The following is a 25,525-nucleotide window of genomic DNA, read 5'->3' as shown; positions in this document are numbered from 1 at the left end:
GGGGGTCTTACCCTATGAAGAGATCCTAGCAAGGATGTCCACCCGCCCACCGAGGCCTGGCAAACCGAAGTGGAGGCCACATAGAACCTGGCAGTGGTGAGGCAAGTGCCCGCTGACAGTTCTTTCTACAGAGACTCCAAAACTGAAGCAAACTGGCAGTTAGCTGGTTCTGTAATATGAACTTATTAGAAGGAAATGCATGCAGGCACATTAGTGCCATGTATGCGCCACCACGATCAGCGGGGGGGGGGGGTTATTGACTCAGGGAGAAGTAGAGGAGACATTGCGCTATCAACATAGGCGAAGAGGTCCTCTTCTGCCCTGTAAAATCTACCCAGATCAGTTCCAAGTGGAAAGAGCCCTAGCACTAGAAATGGTCTCGATAACCTCAGGAGAAAGCCCTGCGAACCTCAGTTGGTACCCTACAGGGGCCAAGCATGAAAGGTTTCACAATTCGGGCCGGGGATGAATATGTCCCCTGAGCCTGAGAAAGAAGGTCCTCCCTGTTCGGAATCGACCAAGGTGAACCGTAGAGGAGAGATATTAACTCCGAGAACCGTATCCTGTTCGGCCAGTGCAGCGCCATAAGTAGGAGGCAAGACCCTTGCTGGTGAACATTGGCCAAGACTCCTGGGAGCAGAGAAACTGGGGAAAGAAATGCATAAAGATGCGCTGTGGGTGATGTATGTGACATAACTTCCAGACCCAAGGGGGGGCTGGGTGACTCAGGGAGAAGTAGAAGAGACATTGCGCTATTCATAGAGGCGAAGAGGTCCTCTTCTGCCCTAAGATCTCACCCAAACTTGTTCCAAGTGGAAAAAGCCCGGCATTTAAAAAGGTCTCGATAACCTCAGGAGAGAGCCCTGTGTCCCTCAGTTGGTACCCTTAGGGGCCAAACATGAAAGATTCCACAATTTGGGGCAGGGATGAAATATTGCCCTGTGCCTGAGATAGAAGATCCTTCCTGTTCGGAATCGCCCAAGGCGAGCCGTTGAGGGAAGAGATTAGCTCCAAGAGCCAAGCCCTGTTCGGCCAGCGAACTCTGGGCAGCTACTACCTTAGGGTGGAGTTCTTAACTCCCCCGTTGGTATTTTCTGTCTGGACCGTAAATCTGCTCCCATATACGGGCATCCAGGGATAAAACTGACCTGAGTGACAGGAGCTTGCCCTGGGCCCTAAGGAGAACCCAACGTGTCAGAAATACAGCTGACAAGAACGTGGGTCTCCTTGATGATTTATGTAAGAGGCTACCGCTGTATTGTCCACCCGCACCAAGACATGGCAGCCTCAGGAGGAGGTATTTCAGGGCCAGAAATACAGCCATCAACCCGAGACAGTGACTGTGACAACCGAGCTGACGACCCTCCTATCCCCTTAAGCTGGACAACCACTTAAGGCCGCTACCCCGCCCATCAGGGAGGCGTCTGTCGTTAGCAGCCTGCGACAACAAGACGCACCTAGAGTGGGACCCAAGGCAGAAAACCGGGGTCTGAACCACATAGAAAGGGAACGAAGCCTGAGGCGCGTAAACCTATTTAGCCTAGGGGTTTTGGCCCTTGGAAGAAATCCCCTGGCTTTTGGCCACAACAAAAACGGTCTCATGAGCAGACGGTCCAGAGGGATCACCGTGGACGCGTTCGCCCTGAGACCTGGAAATCGTTGATACTGATAACAGTGCAACCTTGACCTAGCCTGACTTTGCTCAGGGTGATCTGAATGGACTCAATACTAGCGGGAGACAGTTGTGCCCGCATTGTGATTAAACTCCATACGATGCCCCGATTGACAGTGTTCTGAGTGGGAGAGAGGACGCTTTTCTTGGCGTTGAGCCTCAACCCCAGAGAAACAGATGAGCTAAGACGATGTCCCTGTGCTGAACTGCCAGTTCCTGGAACTGCGCTAGGATCAGCCAGTCGGGTAGTTCAAGCTTTAAGATCTAAGCCAAATGCCACCCCTCACCCTCCATGGGTAACGGGAAGTATTTAGTGTAATAACCTAACTCTCTCTCTGGAAGGGGAACACATACCATGGCCCCTTTAACCAGGAGATTGAGTTTTTTGTTTTTACAAAAAAGAAATCCGGTTTACGGTAGTGAGAACACGCCATTGAAACACGGAAAAGCGCCGAGTGAATTAAATCCTGACGCCCTTATAAGACCCACAGAAAAGAATATATCCGGCAGGAGTTTCCACGCTGCCAGGATCTCTGAGATGGGTATTGTATTTTAACACTTCCTGTTGAGGGGTTGTCGGGTGTTTCGTGTCCTGAATAAAATGCAGGAACAGCGAAAACACCCAATTTTGATGGAAGCCTCTGCAACCCGAAACACCAAGAGGTGGCGGGAATGGAGGGGCTTCGAGGGGGTACCGGAAGGGTTGAAGTGAAGCACGCGCCCCGTCCCGAGGGGAGCTACCCCCTAATCTAGGTGCAAGACCGTCAGGGTTTTCTCTTGGGTCTTGCTTCGGGGGCTGGGGAGGGCGGCGAGACTGTCCCCAATCCCTGGGAGGAGGAGCACGACTCGCCACGATTTGCTTTTGAGCCTCCCTTCAGTCTCCCTTTTTTTTTTAGGGGTTCTCCATGAGCGAAAAAGCTCTTCATGGAGGTTATCAAAGAAGGGAAGGGACCCATGAGGCGTTCCCTTTCTTAGACTGGAAGATAAAATATATTCCTAATTTGGAGCGTTTGGGGGTCTCTTTTTCGCGTGGCCAGTCCAATCTGGCAACCGCACGAGTAACAACATCGAGCAATTCCTCCGTAGATTTTTTATCGTGGACGGAAAGCTCGGAGGCGGGAAGAGAATCGCGATCCACCTCATGATCCGAAGAAGCGTCGAGATCATGTGTGAAGGACCAGCTGGGTTTGGGGAGAGAGTGAGAGAAAGGGATCAACCCATCTCTTGCTCCTCAGCCAAATCCATGCAAGAGCCCCACGAACGATTTTTTTTTTTCGTGAGTGCTGACTCCCGGAAGCAAGCGAGGCGAGCACGACGCACTCTGCCTGTTAAAGCAAATCGCAGTGCTCGCACCCGCCCTGCTGCAACGCGAGAGCAGCGTGCTCTTACCCCCAAACAAACAGAGCAAAAACTGATGTGTGTCCTCTTCAGCTATAGAGCGAGAAGAGGGGAACACGCAATGTTTGCGGCTTTCAGTCATTCTCTCTTTTTCTAAACAGAAGAGAACAACGTTCACTGATTCTACAACTGATTCTAACTTCTAACAGAGGAAAGAAAGTTTTGACAGGGTTTGTGAAACACACAGAAACAGAATCGCTCTGAAAAAAGAGTTTCTGACGACACCTGGTGACGTATCCATTTATAGCCTGGCCGCAGGTGCATCTAATGATTACATCAGCCGAGGCTATAAATTCCGGTCAATGTTCATTAACGTGTTTCACACATTCAGCTTGGTTCACAGCTAGAGTTGTTCCCCATAGCGCTTAGTGAAGCTTTTGTAAAGGGAATGGAACTGTTACACTCCTAGTGTAAATATTGCTGTTTATAAATATTTATTGTTAAATTTGGTGCATGTACATCTATATGATTAAATATAATTCTTCCCTGTGTTCATTTAATGATGAACAGTGTTGAAAACATGCGTCCATTATTTTTAACTAGATAGTAACTTCATAGTATTTTGGTCTATTTTAGACCAAATACATACATATCAAGATATCATTAAATGTCAAGATATTTAACCAATATTGTCAATCCCTTTATATGTGCAAACAGAGGCTTTTACCAAACCATCAAAAGATCTGCTAACTCACAGATGCAGTACCTGGATGGTGAATTTAGCTCCTCATAGTGTTAAATGTCTCCTGCAGGTGCATTTGGCAGGTAGCCCAGTGAGAAACTGCAGAAGGAGGGGTGTATTTACCCTGCTGCAGTACATACAGTAGCTGATGGAGAGCGGAGTAATTTATATTTAGCTAAACTCTAACTCAGCCTAGAGAGGGACAGGACCAATGCCATGGAACAGCTACTGTGTGTATGTAAAATACAAAGTGGAAATTGTATATCGTAATTTCTGCACACTCACTTGTTCTATGGATTAGCTGATTTGTAGAAAGGTATTTCTAATAGCATCAAGATTAAAGCAGATGAGTTATACAATGACATTAGGAGAAATAAACATATGGAGTCTGTCTGCAGAGCATATTTGATGATAAGGAATATCTTCAGTGTGGAAAATACTAGTGGTTGACCGATATGGGTTTTTCAATGGCCAATGCTGATAACCAGAGTGCAGGGTGGCCGATGAACCGATACAATGCCAGTATATCACACAATTTAATATAGTAGATTACAAAAATGTAATTTCTAAAAAAAGAAGAATAAACTCTTATTTAGCACTAATTTTACTCAATTTCACACAAAACTATATAATATTGTATTGTAAATGTTAGCTTTTAGTTTCTTCAGATTGCTGTTTAGTCATAACATTTTAGTAACTTAATTGCACATGAAGCAATATTTAAAATTTTCTGAAGTGTATCTGTGACTAATGGGACTATTCGGCAATTGCCTAAAGTATTGTATTGCTCTACAAAGGTAGATGCTTTTCTATCAGGCATTAAATAACTGAATAAGGCTGAACTTATAAATTTATTTTACCATCTCTACTTCCCAATTTATTATTAAATTTAACAATCTCTACATCAGGGATATGTTTAAATAAATAAAAAAAATTACATTTATAGAACTTTTAATGATGTCGCAAAGTGGGCGATTTTACTTATTTTTTCTTAAACATTACCCGTTTATGTGCTAAAAGGGTCATGATGCGGGTCTCCTCGATGGTTTGACTTTCAGCACACAACAGAATAACACAGGCTGCATGACTGTGATAAATAATTACTGCAAGAGTTAGATTAACATACAGTACAGGTGCGAAGGGACTTCAACATTTCTAAATTGCACAATTAAAAAATACATATACATATTCGTCTCTGGCTTGCATGCCGAGATCTATTTTTATATTTACAGTAATTTAATCACTGAGAAGGTTTATCTGCAAAGTAGCACCAAACATCATAAGCAGCCTCAAGAGTGGACACAGAGTAGCCGAATAACACTTTTCCTTGAGCAGAATATTGCACTACAGATGGCTAATTTGTTCAAAGAGAAAAGGGAGAGATAGAAAAAGCACACTCGCGTGCATGGTTACCATATTGCACAAAATAAGTATAACGTTAGGCAGAATATTTCCAATTTGCACAAGAATAAATCTCAAACTGGGGGTGTCGCGTATCTTATCTGGCAACACTGAGCATGTTACAGTAAATGCTTGTGGAGACGCGTTAGGTCCCAATGTGAGTTAACTGAAATATCCAATGAAAAAAAAAACGCCTTTACGATAAATGAGCCGCGGGCCACATTAAACCATGTATGTTGCCCATGTCTAAAGAAAAGTGTTCTTTAGAGAGTTTTGCATTTTGTCTTCTGTATTTTTACAGTATGCAAGGGCTGAATATACACACATTCAATACTGTATTACTTGCAGTATTTACAGTATAATATATATTCACTGTACTACTACTGCAAGTTGTGATTACTATACTTTTTAAAGACAAATTGCAAAATGTGCTTCCTTTATACAATAAACATGTTTTTTTTCTGTAACTACATGCCCTTGGCACTGTGTTCTCCATTTTTTTATGTAGTGTATAATGAATGCTCTGTAGTGTTTATATATTGACTGGCTATGTGTATGATCTGAAAGCATCTTTTGATTTTGAGCTGAGATTAAATGGTTTTGAGGCAATTGTTTGATTTTGCCAGAAGAGTCAGGGGTTTTGGGAATGTAGTTTGAAGATTTGGTTTTGTGTTTATAGTTGTGAGAAAATATGTGAAGAAAAATTTAAAGATGCTTATAAATCGCAGCAAAATAATCACAGGTTAAGCTGTTCTTTGCTTTAAGGTAAAATTTGTAAAAGCAGAATGCATAACCAAAAGAAGAGAAGAGACAGCTAGAGAAGAGAAGAGAAGAGTAGGGAATACAATAGATAAGATAAGACAAATAAAGACGAGAAGAGAGAAGATGAATAGAGAAGAGAAGAGAGAAGAGACAAGCACATTCGATTTGAGAACAGACTAGACATATTGAGAAGAGATGAGAAGAGACAAGATAAGAGATGAGACTAACAGAGAGGAGATGAAAGAGAAGAGGCAAGAAAGAGAAGAGGCAAGATGCAATACGAATAGAAAAGAGAAGGGACGAGTAGAGAAGTTAGAAGAGAAGAGAAGAAACAAAATTAACAGAGAACATAAGATGCAATGAGACTAGATGAATAGAAGAGATGACACAAGTAGAGAAGAGACAAGAAGAGAAGAGAGAAACAGACCTGAGAAGAGATGATTAGATAAAGAGTAAGAGACAAGACAAACAGAGAAGAGAGAAGAAGAGACAAGACTTGACTTGACAAGAAGAGACAAGATGCAATGAGAAGAGATGGGAAGAGAAAAGATTAAATGAAGTTGAATAGAGAAGAGACTAAATTAATAGAAAGGAGAAGAGAGGAGAAGAGACTAAATGAATAAAGAAGAGCAGATGAGACGAGAAAAGCGAGACAAGAATAGAAGAGGCAAGAGAACCCATCACTTAAATATACAACTTGATTAAACTGTAAATTACTAAAAATCCTTCAAAATTAACTGTGCTTACTGACAAAACCTCACTTAGACACACAATATAATTACCGCCAATTTATTCTTATTAGCTTGTTTTGCTTTATCTTCATGCTTGATTAATACTATTTGTTACAGTGCACAATTCATAATGGAGAACAAACCTTGGTAGAAAAGAGTCTGTCAAGAAAATGTATGTAAATATAAAATAATTTTTAAATATAAAATAATTTGTGAAAATTTCTGTCATGATTATAATTGGATTGAGGGCAGCACACCTAACCTACAAACCTGATTCCTCCTCAAACCTGGTTCCTGCACAGCTTCAGCCCACCTGCTGGTCTGGGGCTCAGAATAGAGATTTACTGGAACCATGGACTGAGGGAGCATGAGAGTGTGGCCCACTTTCAAACACACTTGGCATCATAAAGTGATGAAATTTGGTCCTCTAACTGAATTATTCAATTCCCCAGATTAGTGCAAACTGCAAAGATATATGACAAAAGACAAATACCCTGATTTATGACCCGTGGTGCCCTGCCATGGCCAAATGTGCCTATAGAAAAATATGTCAAATTTCAGTGAGCTGTAACAGTGGTCTAAAGCATGCACTCATGCTGGCCTGAATAAGGCTGACCCACTCAGACTAAGATTTATCACCATGTAGTACCTCTATATTTCATGTGTTTAAACATGCATTCAACTGTTGTGTCCAGCAAGCTCACATAAAAGACAAGTCATATCTATCTGCGTGTGTGTGCTGTAATATACTGCAGGATCATAGTGCCAGGCATGAAAAGATCACTATATCAGAGCTGCAGGAACAAGTAATCTGCCAAATGTGCCCTGAAATGAACTTGCATCTTTAAACACAAACACATGCACACACACAAATCAGGCTTTGAGAAGTGGCACCAAAGTGGGGCTTACAGATGCAGCTATCAGAGCACTGCACATGTTCCAATCCTGTGGCAAAATACATGTTTGTGTGTGGCTTCCTTCCACATTCCTGTGATATGAGGGCTGATAAGCTTCTCTCAGCAGAATCAGCAGAACTATCAGCAGAATAACAAACCACTAAGAATAAAATGACAGTGTGGCTAACGTCAGTGTGGTTTCTGGCAGTCGCAGTGTTTGTTTTTCTGATTTACCCTCTTAAAACTTTCTCTCCTTATGTCCTCTTTTCTCTCTTTTCTAAAAAACAAGAAAAAAAATTATAATAAATGTTTAATTTACCCCAAAATTTGATTTCTGCCATTACTTACTCTATGTATGGAGCCCCTTAGAGCAGTGTTTCCCAACCACTGTGCTGCAGCACAGTAGTGTGTCGTGAAAGATTGTAAGATGTGCCGTGGGAAATTATCAAATTCCACAAAATAAATAAATGCATGAAAAAAATTATAATTTCAGGGATCCAAACTCCTCAGAAATTTTCAGTTTTGAAACCATAATCAGTCACTTTTGTGATTGTGAATAGCAATGATTAATGTGCAAAATTGAGTGATATATATATACGCGTTAAGGGTCTTTCACATGACTCGCGTCAGCGCTGCAGAATACATTGAAGTCTATAAAGTGACGCCACTTTACACAAAAGTGTTTTCCACACACGTTTTGCTTCACCAAATGTCTTTGAGAGTATTAAGCAACAATCAATATTTAAAAACTGTTCAAATTTGTGAAGAGACATTGAATGTCTCACAATTTATTTTAATTAAATATTACCTTATCGTTTATGAATATCAGAGACCCCAGAAATTGAAATTCACCAAGAAAATGCTTAGACCTAAACATTTTATGACTTTTTGCTATCAGAGCAACTGCAAGCTTTTTTTTCTCTTCCAAATACATGTTTTCAATGTTTATTGTGCACATCGCATGTTTTTTTACACGGAAAACTCGTAAAATCTCCCTTCTGTAACGCTTTCTGAAATTCTTGTCGTGTGGAGGGCAATGCGTTGTTTGACGCTGGCGTTGAACGGAGCATTGACGCCTCGACTGAACCCATGTAAAATGTGCTTTACAATGATGAAAGAACATTATTATTATTCAAAATGTTTATTATTTGTCTATTATTGTGGTCTTTTCGGTTAAAAAGCCATGCTCAGCAGTTTAAATAGGCTACAGTAGGAAAATTATACAGTAGATCTGCTTTGTGTTTATAACTCTTATACTGAAGTCAGTAGATTTGTAGCCAATGCAAGTTTTAATAAAAGAGAAGGTAAGGACGTTATTGAAACTCACTATTATTAGACTATTATTGTTGTCTTTTTGGATGAAAAATAATGCTCAGAATGAAGGAAGACTATAGATCTGATTTGTTCTTTTAATGCTTAAACACTATAAATTCTCTTGGTAGATTTCTGTCATGAACGACTCAAAATGATTCACTGACGCACTCATAGCACATAAGATGCTCATTTGTCGCCAACTAGTGACATTACCAGAAGGGGTCACTGAACTAATCAGTTAATAAAATTGAACAAATTTGTGAAACAGAATCAAGCCTCACCAAAATACTCTTTGTTTTGCAGCTAATTCAGCACAATTGTAAACTTGAATCACTAAAATAGCTTTTAACTTATTCTTTAAAAATGGACCAGTGATTGTCTTACCTTTTTCACCCCTAATGAGTTTGCATCCCTGCAATTTGTTGTGGCATTGCAAGAACAATTCTAAAGTGTACATTTTTTTTTGTTTGCAAAACCACATTTCAAACATTACAAGTAAACACATTACTAAGACGGACATAAAAGATGGACAAGTTCTTGAAAAGGAAAAATATTGACGATGGTTAGCCTATGTGGGTTAGTGGTGTGCCATAGAATTCTTTAGTCATAAAAAAAGTGTGCCGTGGCAGAAAAAAGGTTTGGAAACACTGCCTTAGATAACAGGAAGGGAATGTATTTTCTGAAATAGTTTTTATTTCCCTCGCAACATGTTTTGCATGGCCTCGCAATTATTTTGGGTTTCTTCGCAACACCTTTACCCATTACTTAAGTAAAAACAGGTTAAACAGGTTTTTGCTACAGTAACCATATTTTAACCATGATATCTGTGGTAAAACCTAGTAATAATACAGGAAAACCAAAATTATGGTAATAAACATCAATAATTTTGCCAAAAACATGGTTATTTTTATTATAATAACACTAAGGTTAATAGTGTTGCTACATGTGCCCACCAGTCAAATTTTTCCTGCCACAGTTTCATAATGAACCAAAAATATTTTTACACTTCTCATAAGATTTACTGTAATGTATTATCATCATACAATAAAGACCAGTAGTAGTTTTATGTTGCATTTCATTCTGAATGTTTCCTTGAATACTTACTGTTGCCTACTGCTGTTAAAAAAAAGCTTACAATCGTCCTTAGAACATAAAAATACAAATGACGAATTTCTATTCTTTGCTTTTGTTATTTTATTACTGCCTGTTTACTAGTCTAGAATAATTACTTAATTTTGGTATTGTGATAATGTATTGCGTTTATTTTACAATGTAGATCTTGCTGCAATAACATGATGAAAAGTTGATCTCGTTCCATGCTGTAAACGGCGATGGAGGCTTTTCTTTATTTGACTACCACACATAACAAAGTAATCATATGACAATAGACTCCTCCCCCACCCAGTGCAGTTTACATTTTTGGCGTAGAGAAGAGAGTTGATTGCATAGGTATACTATTAACGTTTTGCTCGATTGCTTAACACATTTCTTGAAATTATGCCTGCTTTTCTCGAAACTCTAAACACAAATCCATAACCATTCATTCATTTCCCCAAATGTACTATTTTCAGGAAAAAATGAAGCTCTCCACTCAAAACAATTCAATCTTGCTGAAAAAACAAACATTGCCCTCAGACATGACACACAAGCCCTCAAAACACACACTACAATGTAGTTTTACACACTGCTGAGATAAATTCAAAACAAACCGGTAATAAGTTATGTTGCTTGTGGTTTTCCCTCTCAAAAACCTTTTCACATGTTGAACACTACAAAAGACACAAATGTATACATTTGCAAATTTTTTATTCCTTAATGTACTGTACAGTACAATACACCAAACAACAATAAAAAAAATATTCTGCCCCAGCATCCCTCATAGTCATACCATGGACAAGGACATGGTCAAACAGAGTGGCACTAATTTCATCCGAGACTGCTTGTCTGCTTGCACTTGCCCTTCCTCTTCTTTGTCGTCGTCGTCGCTGTTGTTGTTGTCCTCCTCCTCCTCCTCCTCTTCTTCTTCTTCCTTCACTCCCTACTGCTCTTCTTCCTTCACTCCCTACAGCTCTTCCTCCTCCTCCTCTCTGGTGTCCTCGACCTCTTCCTTCACGTCTCTCTGGATCCATTGTTCCAAAACTGAAAGAACCGACTCAGGCCCTTTTATCTAGCTATTGAAGGGTCTGATTGGTGTGTGATCAATTTTGTCTCTTAGTGTTTCCATCTGAGTAACTGTGTGCTAATTGAGCTTAAGCTGTGCTGACTTGAGTGAACAATATTGAATGCTTTCTAAATGACCACAAGGTGTAGGCAATGAGAAATGAAGGGATTTGTGTGTAGAGTTTTGCAGTGACAGTACAACATGTGTCAAAACAGGGGAATAGTTTTTATAGTTTAGGGAAATGGGTGTGCTTTTTGATAAATGGCATTATGGTTTTGAAATTTTAGTTCAAAAGCCTGGTTATAGTGTTTAAGCAATTGAGTAGTGGGCTGATGCACTGAACTGGTAAGCAGAAGGTTGTTGGTTCGACCCCCACAGCCACCACCATTGTGTCCTTGAGCAAGGCACTTAACTCCAGGTTGCTCCGGGGGGATTGTCCCTGTAATAAGTGCACTGTAAGTCGCTTTGGATAAAAGTGTCTGTCAAATGCATAAATGTAAATGTAAATGTAATTGAGCAACTGAAATGTCATTTTTTTTTCTCTCCGGACAAGTAACTTTTTACTCATTACCAATTTACTTGTCCGGAGGACAAGCACATGACAATGCTTAATGTCGAGCTCTGGTTCATATGTATACTCTAGTCGATTTTATGTTTTGACAATGTTTGAAATTTTTGTTAAACTCCATCTCATTTATGCTTTGTGGGTGTGACTTTTTTGCCACGTCATCACCATTCATATCTATTCAACCAATGAGTTTATGATTAATTTTACTACTAGAGCACAAAGTTCTTCATAGATCTAAATTTGCTCTCAAAGTGCACCAGATTGATGCATTTAACTTTAAAATGTACAAAATGTTCTTACTGGGGAGCATACCCCTGAAACCCTCTAGAGGTTCTAAGGTCCACCCACCACATTCACACAAAATCCTCTGAAAAAAATAGTTGACTATAGTGAAACCAAGGTAAATTTGGGAAGGGCGTGTTATTTTTTCATTTTATATTTATTTATTGGAAACCATGGTTTTAAAAGCCATACTAATTTACCATAGTGTTACTATTGTAAAATTATGGCAACCATTTAATTTATGTGTTTTATTATTAATATTCTTCTTATTATTTTATTTTATTTTGGAAACAGAATGATTCCGATTTTTTTTACCATAGATTTGGTTCCCTATCTGTAACTCCCTCGACGTTGTGTCGATGAGTTGACACTAGGGGTCGTTCCTGCGGAGCCCAGATATCTCTGATCTTGAGAAAAAGCCAATGGAATTTGCATGCCACTCCCACGGACATATGGGTATAAAAGGAGTGACGCTGCACAAATCAGATATCTTCTTCGGAGCTGAGAGAGCAAGTCACAGAGCTGAATTCCTCTGCCACCTCCATTCATCTCTACACACTGTTGGATCTACAGCGCTTTCCAGCGGTTCTCCCCCTTGCACACTACGTTGTGCTGAGCACACTAAACTGGGCGCTTCAGTAGCAGAGAAAATAAAAGGGTGTCCGATCTTAGACCTTTGAGGCTAATCGCTCAGTCAGGGAATTCAAGTTCAAGATGCTAACTATCAAGAAGGTCATGTCTCAAATCCAACATCATGATTGATCTCTTGGACGCATACTTTCATATAGAAATTCTGCCACAGCACAGGAAGTTCCTGAGGTTTGCTTTCGGGGGTGAAGTCTTCCAATATCGGGTTCTTCCATTCGGCCTAGCCCTATCACCCCGCACATTCACGAAATGCACAATTTCGTGAGGGACACAGGAGCAGGGGACAATATTTCATCCCCGGCTCGAGCTGTGGAACCTTCATGTTTGGCCCCTGAAGGGTACCAACTGAGGGACATTGGGCTTTTGCCTGAAGTTATTGATACCATTCTAAGTGCTAGGGCTCCATCTACTATAAGAACTTACGCCAATAAATGGGGTGTCTTTGAAAGATGGTGCAGTGCACATAATGCTGATCCAGTTAACTGCCAGATTGCTTCAGTTCTGGACTTTCTGCAGGAAAAATTGTCAGCAGGCACATGCCCTGCCACTCTTAGGGTTTACCCGCGTAAATCGGCTTGCCACGCCTTGACTGACGGGGTGCCATGCGACTGAGACCTCCTGCTAGGACCAGGATCCCTTCCTGGGACTTAGCAATAGTCCTTGAGGATCTGGTTGAGACCCCCTTCGAACCTCTAAAGTCAGTGTCTGATAAACTTCTGACTCTCAAGATGTTTTTTCTTATGACAATTACTTCTCTAAAAAGAATTGGGGATCTACAGGCTCTGTCTGTCTTTCCAGCCTGCTTAGATTTTGCCCCAGGAGTAGCTAAAGAAATTTTGCACCCTCATCCTGACTACCTGCCTAAGGTTCCTTTCTAGACTGTACATCTGGTCACTCTCGAAGCCTTCTGCTCTCCGCCGTTTACAATGCCAGAGCAGGAAAGACTTTGCAGGCTTTGTCCAGTCTGTGCCCTTTAGACTTATGTCCACCGCACTAGCCAGTGGCATAAGTCAGGGAAACTATTCGTTTGCATGGGGGCCGCAACAGGGGGGCAGCCGCCACCAAGCAGAGTATGTTGCATTGGGTGAGGAACGCTATTGCCCTGGCGTGCGGTCAAGCTTTGCCAGTAGGTATCAGGGTTCACTCTACCAGAGGGGTCGCCTCCTCTAAAGCCTTGGCTAGAGGTGTCCCTCTGCAGCATGTTTGTGATGCGGCAGGCTGGTCCTCTCCGCACACATTCATAAGATTTTATAGTTTGGATGTTCATGCCACTCCCGGCTCTTATGTCCTTGAGTCAACTTCACAAGCTCATGTCTGAGACCTCTCACGCTCTTGGGAGGACAACTACACAACCGTAAGGGGTCCGGACATCCACAGTGCGGCGGCGTGGGTATTCTCGTTCCTAAAGTGCTAAGTCAGCGCAGCATCAAAATGTAGCTTTTTGACAGGGAACGTCTCGGGTTACTTGACTGTAACCCCTGTTCCCTGTTAAAAGCGGAACGAGATGTTGGGCTTCATCGCTGCACTGGGATGCCCCAGGACTGCTCTTCAGACAATATACCTGATGATGCACCTGTGACACAAAACCTTGTGCTTTTGTAAAATAAAGAAAATAAAAAGGGTGAGCTGTAAGCAGTCTCTGGGTGAACTGAAACTCTGTGAATACCTATCTCACAAACATGAAACATATGTATAAAGAAAGCTTAAAGTCTACTTTTAAATAAAACAATTCAATGCAATATAATCTGTATGAAACAAAGCAATGTACAGTTTCACCAGGCTCAGCGAATTATCTCTAATGTGATCACACCCACCAGCAGAGCGCTATTCATATGCTAATGTGCTGAGACGATCAAATGAAATGGTAAACGCCCCCGACTGTGCCTTAAAAACATAGTCATTCACTTCTGCACATTTGAAAGACAGCAATGATACACAAGTGAGAAAACTCCTGGATAGTGATGAAGAGTTACTATTTTCCTCAGAAGAAGAGCGGGAATACGATGAACGGTTGTATTTTGAAGAAAGACTTGATCCAGCCGAGGATACAATTTCAGATGAGTATGTCATTTAGTTTTCATTAGTTGACATGCTATTTTCTATAAATAGGTATTTAAATTGTATGCTGTATGATATCAATTTGATATAAAATGTATATGAATGTTTAGATTATATTTTAACTAGCGTTTATGCTGCCTCATTATCATCAACAAAGCTTGTGCTTGCAAATATGTGTTCAGGTTAAATGAATAAATTGCACTTTAAATTAGGGATGCACGAAATTTCGGCCACCGAAAATTTTCGGCCGAAAATGGCACTTTCGGTTTTCGGCCGAAAGAGAAAAAAGGCCGAAAATATGAGCCGAAAATATATACCTCCTCGCCCCGCCCCTCAGTGCTCAGATTTCAATCTGGATCGATCTAGCCCTTATCACGGCGCTACCAAACAAAGGCCAATCATGTCAGCGGTGAGGAAATTCTTCAAAGTTTCTGATAAGGACATCACATTTGCGATCTGCAGAGTTTGTTCAGCAGAACTTTCAAGATATATATATATATATATATATATATATATATATATATATATATATATATATATATATACAGAGTACAGCAAGAGATTCTACAGGAAAGCGCCCCGATCCACAGCAGTGCCACAACTAGCGCTGCTACAACACAACTTGAGACGTATCTAGCTGAACTACCCATTGCCAGAAGCGACAATCCCCTTGACTACGGTCGCATAAACAAAGACCGCTTTCCTTTGCTTGCGCGGATTGCGCACAGGTATTTATCTGCCCAAGCACCAGCACAGAGAGTGAGAGACTGTTCTGTGCAGAATCTCATGTTCTTGATGAGCTTCTCCTGTCAGAAAGTTTAGCAACTTTTGTTCTTGAAGAGAAACTAGTCACTTGTAGTTAAATAGAAAGCGGTCCAATTTGATGTGTATAGCAATTACATTACACTTGTTCTTCACTCGAGGATACATCAGTCGTTTACAGTTGAGGTTGGATTTAGTTCAATTACAGCTGTTTTGCACTGTTGTTTTGCACAATCATTTTCACTTAAAGTGTACATATGTTTACATAAACAGAATAGAGCACTGATCTATATATATAATTATATATTATAGTTATATTTAGATCAGTGGAATAGAGGCCCTCTGCCATTCTGTGTTCTGCCTTTTTGTTTCAATTAAAATTACTGATGCATATTTAAACTTTTTCAAAGATGCTAGCTAAGTTCATTACTTGACTGTTGTTTTGCATATAATAGTTTTCGAAAACTTTACATTATTTGGATAATTGTTAATAAAATCTGAAAAAAATAGATTTATACAGAACTGAATGAAGAATAATATTTAATAATGTTTTAATATATTTTTTTGTCCAATATTGGTGTGTTACTTTCAATAAACGTGTGATTTATTTTATTGGTTTGTAGTTTTTCAATTCAGATTAATTAAATTCATAAAATTAAAGAAAACGTATAATATTAATACAATTATACACAAAAAAAAATCTTTTTTTTTTCTTAAATAGGAAAAAAAATAAAATGAAAAAAAGTACATTTCGGTTTTCGGCCAAGTGCATCCTGGATTTTCGGTTTCGGTTTCGGCCCAGAATTTTAATTTCGGTGCATCCCTACTTTAAATATGCCCATATTAGAAAATCAGCATATTATAATGATTTCTGAAGGATCATGTGACACTGAAGACTGCAGTAATGATGCAAAAAATTCAGCTTTGATCACAAATTGCATTTTACAACATATTCAAATAGAAAACTGTTCTTTTAAATTGTAAAATGAGTTCACACAATGTTTTTACTGTATTTTGGATCAAATAAATGCAGCCTTGGTGAGCAGAAGATACTTCTTTTAAATGGTAGTGTAGGTATAAAATTAAGTAAAGTCTTTATGTAAAGAAAATGTATAGTCAGATTACTTATTTTAACTTAAAACTTGATTTTGATCATTAAGTCTCCTCACATTCATTCTCTTTCTGTCACATTCCTCACTGATAGGCCCAGGGGAGGGGTCTTTTGTCTCCTCAGGTGTGAATTACAATCAGTATTCATGATCATTCACTCCTCCTCGCATATGACCTTTCTAACACTAAATTGTCTTACAAAAGTTCAATTACTATATTGTTTTGTATGAATGAGTGGTCAGGATGGTTTTCACATCATTTTGTAGCAAAAACTCTAGGCTACAAGATCCAGTTCTCAAAAGGCTTGTGGACAAATGTTTAGTATGTGTTATATGGCCTTATTTTAGTGACTTACAAATGTAGTTTTTTCAAAAACCATGCTTAAACATTATTTTCTCAAAAATGTAAACACATGTTGCACACATATTGCTGTAGCCCAGTTTGTGCTGAATACAGTGTTATCAGACATTAGGCATTAATGTGTTTTAAAGCAACGGAAAAAAGCACAAATGTCAAAGCATCTCAAAACTTCTCCAGGGCCCAAAACACCCTCAGACCCAGAGCGTTAACCAGATTTCATAGCAATGCAGCGTACACGTTAAGATATTATTAAATAAATATTATTTTTAAAATAACAATGATGATGATTATGATGATAATATAGTTATAATATAAATCAAATTGTAATACAATTTTAGGATATTTCTTTAATTTCTTAATAGTAATAATACCAATTGTATATATTTTTTTAATTATTAGCCAGTATTATATAACAATTACATAATAATCAAGTTGACTGGTTTCCCAAAAATAATGAGGGATAATTGGGTCCATCACAATAATTCTGATGAATTCTTGACTGAATGCACTTTGAATTTTCATATAACAATGTGTAGCTAGCTACAGATTACAATACATTTTTTGTTATTAAATAACTTTAAATATTCAAATGTTACTAATATATAATTTAAATATAATAAATAATGTACTATATAAATAATATAGCATATACATAATTTTATAAACTATGTCATTAATCTAATGTTGTCTAATGTATATTCCATGTTGTTTACCAATTTTCTAAGAATTGTATTATTAAATGGCGGGGGAGTGGGGGTGAATGTCTCCCCCACTGCAAGAGCTGAATTATCTAGGAAATACTGTGTATTATTACTATGGTTTACTAAGAATATCATGGTTAAAATCTGATAATTGGTAAAAACCATGGCTAATTGTTGTAAGGGATGGATAAAGGTATTGCAAGACGCAAAACTATTGTGAGTGGATGCAGTTTGTGAGAACTGAAAATACATAAAGTACTGAAATAGTTTATGTTTTTGGTACATTTTTCAGAAGAAAACAAAAGTAGAGAAATATTATGACAGTTTGACAACAACAATGACCAGGAGCTGTCAATCTCCAACAAGGACAAAAAAAAAAAAACACTTTAAATCACCATTAAACTAGTCCAAATGACCAGTGCTCTACAGCAAGGGTCTTCAACATGGGGTCCGTGTCCACCAGGGGGTCCGTGGTGATACCACAGGGGGTCCACAAATTATTGCTTGATCCACCCTTGGCATTTGTAATAATCACTCACTTGCACGTGAGCGACACTGAGAGAGAGAAGTATGAATTTTATTATTAAAATTGAAGGACCTTCAAGAAATGTTGAAGTCTTTCGGAGCTGCATGCCAAATCTATAGACGTGCAGAGCCCGGATAAACCCTTCACATTACCACCGCTTATCACAGGCCGCTCAATTTGTGACACAAATCAGGTTTAGCAGCGTTGCAGTGGAGGGTCACATGAGTAAAACGCGTCTGATTTGCGTTGGTTGCGCTATGCAGTTGAGCAGATGAGATCCTACAGTTTTTTTTTTATTATTAGTTGCTTTTTGTTTTCAGAAAAATAGCTTACTTTCCTGGTGTAAATAAATAATTAGTTACAGCTGAGATTATCAAGCTGGCATACACAGTCCTTAACGTTGTTAATGTTGACTCTGAAATCAACATATTTAAGTCATACATTAAGTCACTGTTTTCCTCATTGCAAATTTTTACTAAATTAAATGAACAGTAATTTTGAAATATATGTATAAATTCGATCACTCACATGAGATGAAGACTCCATTTTAGTAACCTTATAAAAGGTGTCTGTTTTTCAATCTGTCTGTTTGTCTGTCTATCTATATGTCTGTCTGTCTTTTTCTTTCTTTTTGGAGGAGGTTTGGCACAGGGATTAACAGTAGAAACTACAAAAATGTCACTTCATGCAAAAATGTTTTTATTTCAGATTTTCTGCTGTTTAACTAGTGAATATTTGGCAAAGCATATACAGAAATAACAAGTGGAACCTTGCAGTTTAAAGGAAATTAGCATTAATATGCCCTCCCATAACTCATTCTAACCCACCCATGTGGAGCATGGTTTGCCACCTGCTGAAATAAATCACCTTTCTGCTTGACAAATTCTCTGAATGTAATCATCTGTGCACCAGGACACAAACTTCAAAAGAAACTGTGTGAGGCACCAGAATAAATCAGTCAGCAACCAGTGTTTATGGCATGTGATTGTTTATCTACTCCAACTCTAATTGCACAATTCCTGCAAGACATCAGTTTGAGAGAGAGCATAATCTTACCTTCCAGTACAATGAGTTTAGCGCTGGTGTTGATTTCTCCCATGCTGTTGGTGGCCGTGCACTCGTAAATGGCCTCATCTCGATGTGTACGTAACGGCTGGATCCTAAGCACTGAGCCTGAACCATCATCAAACTCTATCACCTAACAAACAGATAAAAATGCGTTCAGCATTTCTGAATGTTTCAAAAGATGAAATGATGGTGCTAAGAAATTAATGCTTACTCTAGAGACATCTAATTCATATTATACATTTTTCATTTTGGCTGCTAATTGACTTGAGCACAAAAAAGTGATTAACCCAGATGGAAACAAATTTACTCACTTTTATATGACAGCAATGTCAAACATATAGCAAGATCAACTCATGTATAAACACACAATCATCATTACACTCAAAGAGACATAGCTGCATTGAGTGTCTAAGACATAGAGGGTTTAAGTGAACGGAGATGCTGGTGCTGTCAGACATCATCTCATTCACGCTCAATCAGCTTTGTTGACAGTGTGAGAGAGGCTTGTCTCAGGGAGCCCTCATGCTTGTGTTCCCGTCAACCTTTCCCCGTTTCTTTTGTTTTTTTTTTTGGCTGCCAAATTGAGATCAACCTAAGCACTCCTGCTGCACTGCAAAACGATCGTTCTGTCTATACTGATGGAGAGAACAAATGCAACATTCTCTTGAATGATAATGTTTTACAAGGGCCAGTTTTATATTTAATTGCATGTTCAACTTATAATGTCAACATATATTCATATAAAAAAATGTAGACCTTTTTTCACCCTCTCTATGACCCTTACAATTAAAAGGCTGTTTTTGCAAGTATACCTTTAAGACTTATTTATGTTAATTACCTCTATTATAATGGTTAATCTCTGTATACTGATATAGTTCACACTGTTTGTTCATAACACTTCATGTAAACATCATGAAGTATGTACGTACAATAATATGATGCCATACCGTGGCACCATACACATTTTATAGGCATTACACGCAACACAAAATTGTATACAATATGTAACAGTGTTCCCAGCTCCGTCTCTCTCTACCCACAAAGAGGTCCATGGCCTGAAAATGGTTGAAGACCCCTGGTCTACAGTATATTCCTATGACTGACGTCTGAATGATACATTATTTATTAATTTTTTTCTCCTGTTTTCGGTATGCCAATACCCAATATGTCCTTCTGGTGGCATAGTGAATCAATCTGGGTGGCGGAAGACAAATCTCAGTTGCCTCCACATCTGAGAGAGTCAATCCATGCATCTTATTACGTAGCTTGTTGATCGCGTTACTGCGGACACCTAGCGCTTGTGGAGGATCACGTTATTCTCCGTGGCATCCACGCACATCTCACCAAGCGCCCAACTGAGAGTGAGAACCACATTATAGTAACCACGAGGAGGTTAACACAACGTGACTCTACCCAACTTAGCAACTGGGCCAATTGGTTGCTTAGGAAGCCTGACTGGAGTCCCTCAGCATGCGCTGGATTCAAACGCCAGATGTGGTAGTCAGCATCTTTACTTGCTGAGCTACCCAGGCCCCCCCACAAATGATGATTTTTAGAATAATATTTCAGCTTTGTAGGCCCAAACAATGCAAGTGAATGGTGGCCAGAACTTTGAATTTTCAAAAAGCACATAAAGGCAGCATACAAGTAAGCCAAACAACAACAAAACAATCCATGTCTTCATAAGTGATATGATAGGTGTGGGTGAAAATCAATAGTCCTTTTTACTATAAATCTCCACCTTTAAGCCCTGACTAGTAGGTGGCGATATGCATGAAGAATGCAGTGCTAGAGGCAACTGTGTCGGCTGCACGTAGCCCTCCCCAACGCCCCCAAAGAGATGTTACATACAGACCTTAGGTTCCCCGCATGCCTGAGGGGGGCAATAGGTGCTACATGACTAGCATGAGTGCAAGCCCGGCAGCCGCAGCCTTCTCTCTCACTATGTCTCTCACATAGGACATGAAGCGGCTGGGGCTTAACGCTATGAAATGCTTCGGGGAAGGCGGTCTTTCCCGGTCCTATTCTTTCAGGGGGAAAAGACCCTGCGGAGGCCCAGTCTAGGGGGAGGTAACATGTGGCAAATACACCACGAGAGATGTGAAGCCGTACGTGGGAAATGGCGTGGTGGTAGGTCCAGCCAAATGAGGGAGGACTCTACAATCACGGCAAACGCGGGTCCGCCGACAGGGAAAATATCACGGGGAGTTTGCCTGAAAAGGGAAATAAGCCTGTGGAGCCCGACCCAAGTACAGAGCACCTGTGACTCATAGTGGGTCTGGACACGAATTGCTCTGCTGAATTCACAGGCCAGAAGGCTAGGGAGGAGAACATCTAGGGAGCGAAGCTTCGTGGCTCACCTGGGATAGAAGGCACACTGGATCAACTTGATGAAGGGCGCTGTGTGCAAGCAGAACACCCGGTTGGTTGAGCTGTGTTACCGAGTTCTACTGGCTCGGACCTGACAAAACATGGGACGAGACATACTCAACCCTGAGATTGTAAAATCTGGTAAAGGTAGCGGCGTTCTTGGGACACAAGTGGATCTGTCCACCTGGGGGACCTCCGTGTACCCGTAGTGAGAGCGGACGAGCGGAGTGGTCAGTTCCGGGCAGTAAAAGGTGCCCTCCACAACCGCGTCAGCTTGTCATGCATTCTGGGAATAATGGACCTGTGGCGTGGCTGCTGCGCCTGAACCGAGGAACCCAAGGTTTCCAGTACAGCATCGCGGTCACGGCAGCCCGGGAAAGTATTACGGACATCTGCGTGTCAGCGGCAGACTGGGCGAGCAGACCTGAAGATGGCAGCCCAGACAAGTCATCAGCATCAGACGCCCATCAGCTCAGACGGAAGCAAGCAAGCGTGCCGGGGGGTGGGTGGTTTGTGTTTACTCAGCGAAACCAGGCAATGAAAGTGCTGTCGAAGCGCCCAGGGGCGTAGACTGCACAGCGTGCAGAGAAAGAGAACGCCAGCTGGAAACGTGCCGTAGATCCAACAGCGGTGCTTATCGCCAGTAGAGGTGAGTGAAACAGTGGTGAACTCAGCTTGCTGTTGCACAACTGTTCGGCTCCGAAGAAAAATTCTGACTGGCACTCGCTGCCCCGCTTCCCTTTATACCCATATGTCCGGGGCGGGGCATGCAAATTCTGTCTGCCAACTTGACATTGGCCTTTTCTCAGGTTCAGAGGTACGTTTGGTGTCCCAGGAAGACCCCTTGTGTCACTTAATTCGACACACCATCGAGTGAGTGACAGAAGTGGAACCATGTTTTACTGCTCTAGAAAGGGTGTTCACACTTAAGTGCTCTAAACAGAACCAAACTAACTGAATAAATAAAACAGTGAAACAGGGGGGGGAAACTTCACAATCACATTGCATCAGTCTGCTTTGTAAAAACATTTTAAAAAAAATTTCCAGTTTGTGAAAGGGTCAGTTCACTTTTCATCATAATTTTTTTGAAACCCAGTCAACTTGAATATTATATTATTGCAATAGAAATAATGTTAAGTTAATACATTATTATAGAAATATATTATTGTATAATAATAATTATCATTATTACTATAATTATTTCTTTTTATTATTATTATTACTATTACAATTCAATAGCAGTCCGGTTAAACAATCAAGCCTGTTTTTTGGTGGAAGCTTTTATTTTGAAAACTGAAGGAAAGGAAGTTTCTGTTGATGGTAGCTGAGTTGACAACAGCCTTTTAATGCAGTGAAATGCTCTCATCTGCCTTGCTGTCAAAAAAAACTAGGTCTCATAGGGTCATATTAAATGTGTATAAAAAACTTTAACTGCCAAACATACAGGTATTTGAAATTATGCAAATGTAAAATTCAAGTAAATCTTGGGTGCTTTAAACAATGCGCTCAGCGCATATTACCACAACGAACCAAATGCAGAGCACACTTGTCACTCAGACAGGGCACCAGGTAGACATAATTTGTGTGTATGCAGGGCTGGGCTGGGCTGGGAAGAGAAATCGGCCTAGGATTTTACATGGCAACTGGCCAAAACATTTATTGCTTTTGGTCAGCAAAAAGTTGTTGAGCGGTGTTCGCTGTCCTTTTCTGCATATTGTGGACTGTTTTGTGGTCCGTACTGCATAACGCAACGTTTCATTTTAGCTTATCGCGGCCCATTCAGCACGCTTCGAGGCCCACCGGCCAGCACCTGATCGTCCTCAGAGTGCGTCGGCCCACTGGGAAAATGCCCAGATTACCAGTCCAGCCCTGTGTGTATGGAGCACAGAATTACTCTAACAGTGTAATACACTGATCCCGTTTACATGTGTTTAAGAAAGCAATTCACACCACAGACAAAACAGCTGTGCACATAAGTATAGCACAGCAGGCAGCTTGTTCAGACTGTTTAATTATATAGTTAAATTGCAGCCCTTGATGTTTAAAAAAAAAAAAAACACTGGGTCATATCACGACTTCAATTTTATTTTGGATAATTGTTCAGCCCTATTTCATAACTATAGAACATAATAGTGCTCTGTAGCTTTAAGTCCAAGCAGACTAAGCTCTTGAAGCTTGCTTATAGGCATGCACAGGTGAGTGTAACAGGTGAAGAAGATTGATGTTTGTGTGTTGAACTCCTGCATCTCAATCAGTAAAGATATAAGTTGTTAAAAGGAATCTTTTGCTTTGCCACTTGTCACTTAGTAATCAATAATCATGAAGATTTCTGAACAAGCTTTTTTTGCATCTTAGATTCTATAAATGTTCTTGGTGGACTGGAGAAAGCATGAAGTTAAGTAGCAGTGAAGTTGTTTTAAAAGAGCAAGGAAGATCCTTTTTTTCCATGATAAGACCCTTTTATGTCCAGTGACCAGCAATGCAGTTTTTGCAGTTATTTAATTGTTAGGTGTGATCGAAGGGTCTTTAGGCATACAGCGGGTTGGATTTTGTGGTGCCAGACACTTTATAGCATAAATCCTATTGCAATGCACAAGGTTTTAAAGCAGACCAGCAGGATATATGACCGTTCAAGATTCGGTCACCCTACAGTGAGCACATCATAGCAGGACTAAGAGATCTTTTTCACATTTGCCACCTGTACTGCTGATGAAACTGCCAGCAATGGCAAAACTGCATAAGTGGCAGGACATTGAGAGACAGGCTCTCTACTACTGGCCAAAGACTAGGGGGACTTTCTCTGCTCAATCCACCAAAATGTCACATTTGACTGGCTGAGGCCAAACAGAAGCCACCTTAGAGTAGTCAGCAGTAGTATCCTGATGTATAGGTCCTGATGTGCCACTCTTCAGCCTGTTCAATGCCAGAGGAGAGAGAAAAGAGGTGCTGATCACTGTGTCCAAGAAAACTGACCACTGCGGTGGATTCAGAGCAATGGTTTGTACTGGCATTCATAACATGGACTGCATTACTGAATAAAGATGACAGTTTGATATCCAAAGCAACATCACAGTACACTTATTACAGGCACTATTCACCTATAAAAACCTATCTTGCTCAAGGGCACAAGAGTAATGCTGTAGTCAGTGTGTCCTGCAATGCTATTTAGGAGCAGCACAGCGCTACTGCTGAATCTGCAGCACCATGGCACAATATACTATAACGGGGGGCTAGTTGTCACACTTTATTTCTCAGGATAGGTTTAATTTATGTATGTGAATTATTGCATAGCCTCATACCTTAAAATATTGGCAACAATTAAGCTAGTGAACATTCCTACTGTAATTGCCCATACAAAAATATACAGTTCATTGAATACAAGTTGAACAATATTTGGGCATCTATGCCTCTCTAAACCTCTCTTTAAATCTACATCTGCATTAAACAGCCTATTGTAGGCTTTTGAACAATTTTAAAAATAAAACAATTATTAAGCACAAAACCATTCTTGAAACAACAATAAAGGACAAGGTAGCGTAAAAAAGTATTGCCAAAAATATTACCCAAAAATAATTGTAATTGATCAATTATAAAAATGTATGACACTTAAAAGGCTGTGTTAACCTGCCCCCCATTTTGCAAATTTTTTGGTAAAAATTTGCCTTCATAGTATAGTTGGTCTTTGCCTTAATGTTTACCCGTGTGGTGCTGAATTGTTTACCCAAGACCTATAATAAAAATATCATGATGGTGGCAATTGGCCTAGTTAATTGGTTGGGTAAAGACAAGTGTATTACCTTTCACATGGTCATTATATGGTGTTTCTTGCTTTTGGTGGGGTGCATGGAGAGTTGTGCATGGATGCCATGGTGAACAGCGTGAGCCTCCACAGGTGCTACCTAGTTTTCTGTTTCTGTTTCTGCACCCATATTAACAGATTACAGCCTTCACATTGCAAGTGGGAGCCGTGAGGTGTCACGTCCCAGAAGCGTCCCAGACGCAGCAGTGAGCGGATAGGTGTGGCATTGAGCCTATTTTTGACGCACAGCTTATGC

General features: G+C 40.1%; 1 protein-coding gene across 4 annotated transcripts in view; it reads right to left on the bottom strand.

Moving 5' to 3' along the window:
* The window catches only part of LOC127653876 (receptor-type tyrosine-protein phosphatase F-like), a 440,914-nt gene that overhangs the window by 265,919 nt on the left and 149,470 nt on the right, over positions 1-25,525 (bottom strand). For all 4 annotated transcript variants that reach the window (XM_052140683.1, XM_052140684.1, XM_052140685.1 and 1 more), the window contains exon 4: positions 19,089-19,230. In XM_052140683.1, the coding sequence (XP_051996643.1) occupies positions 19,089-19,230 (142 nt within the window). The remainder of the gene's footprint in view (positions 1-19,088; positions 19,231-25,525) is intronic.

Source organism: Xyrauchen texanus, chromosome 13, assembly GCF_025860055.1.
Source record: "Xyrauchen texanus isolate HMW12.3.18 chromosome 13, RBS_HiC_50CHRs, whole genome shotgun sequence".
Lineage (NCBI taxonomy): Eukaryota > Metazoa > Chordata > Actinopteri > Cypriniformes > Catostomidae > Xyrauchen > Xyrauchen texanus.
Note: the sequence above shows the minus strand (reverse complement) of the source record. Positions and strands in the feature narration are given on the sequence as shown.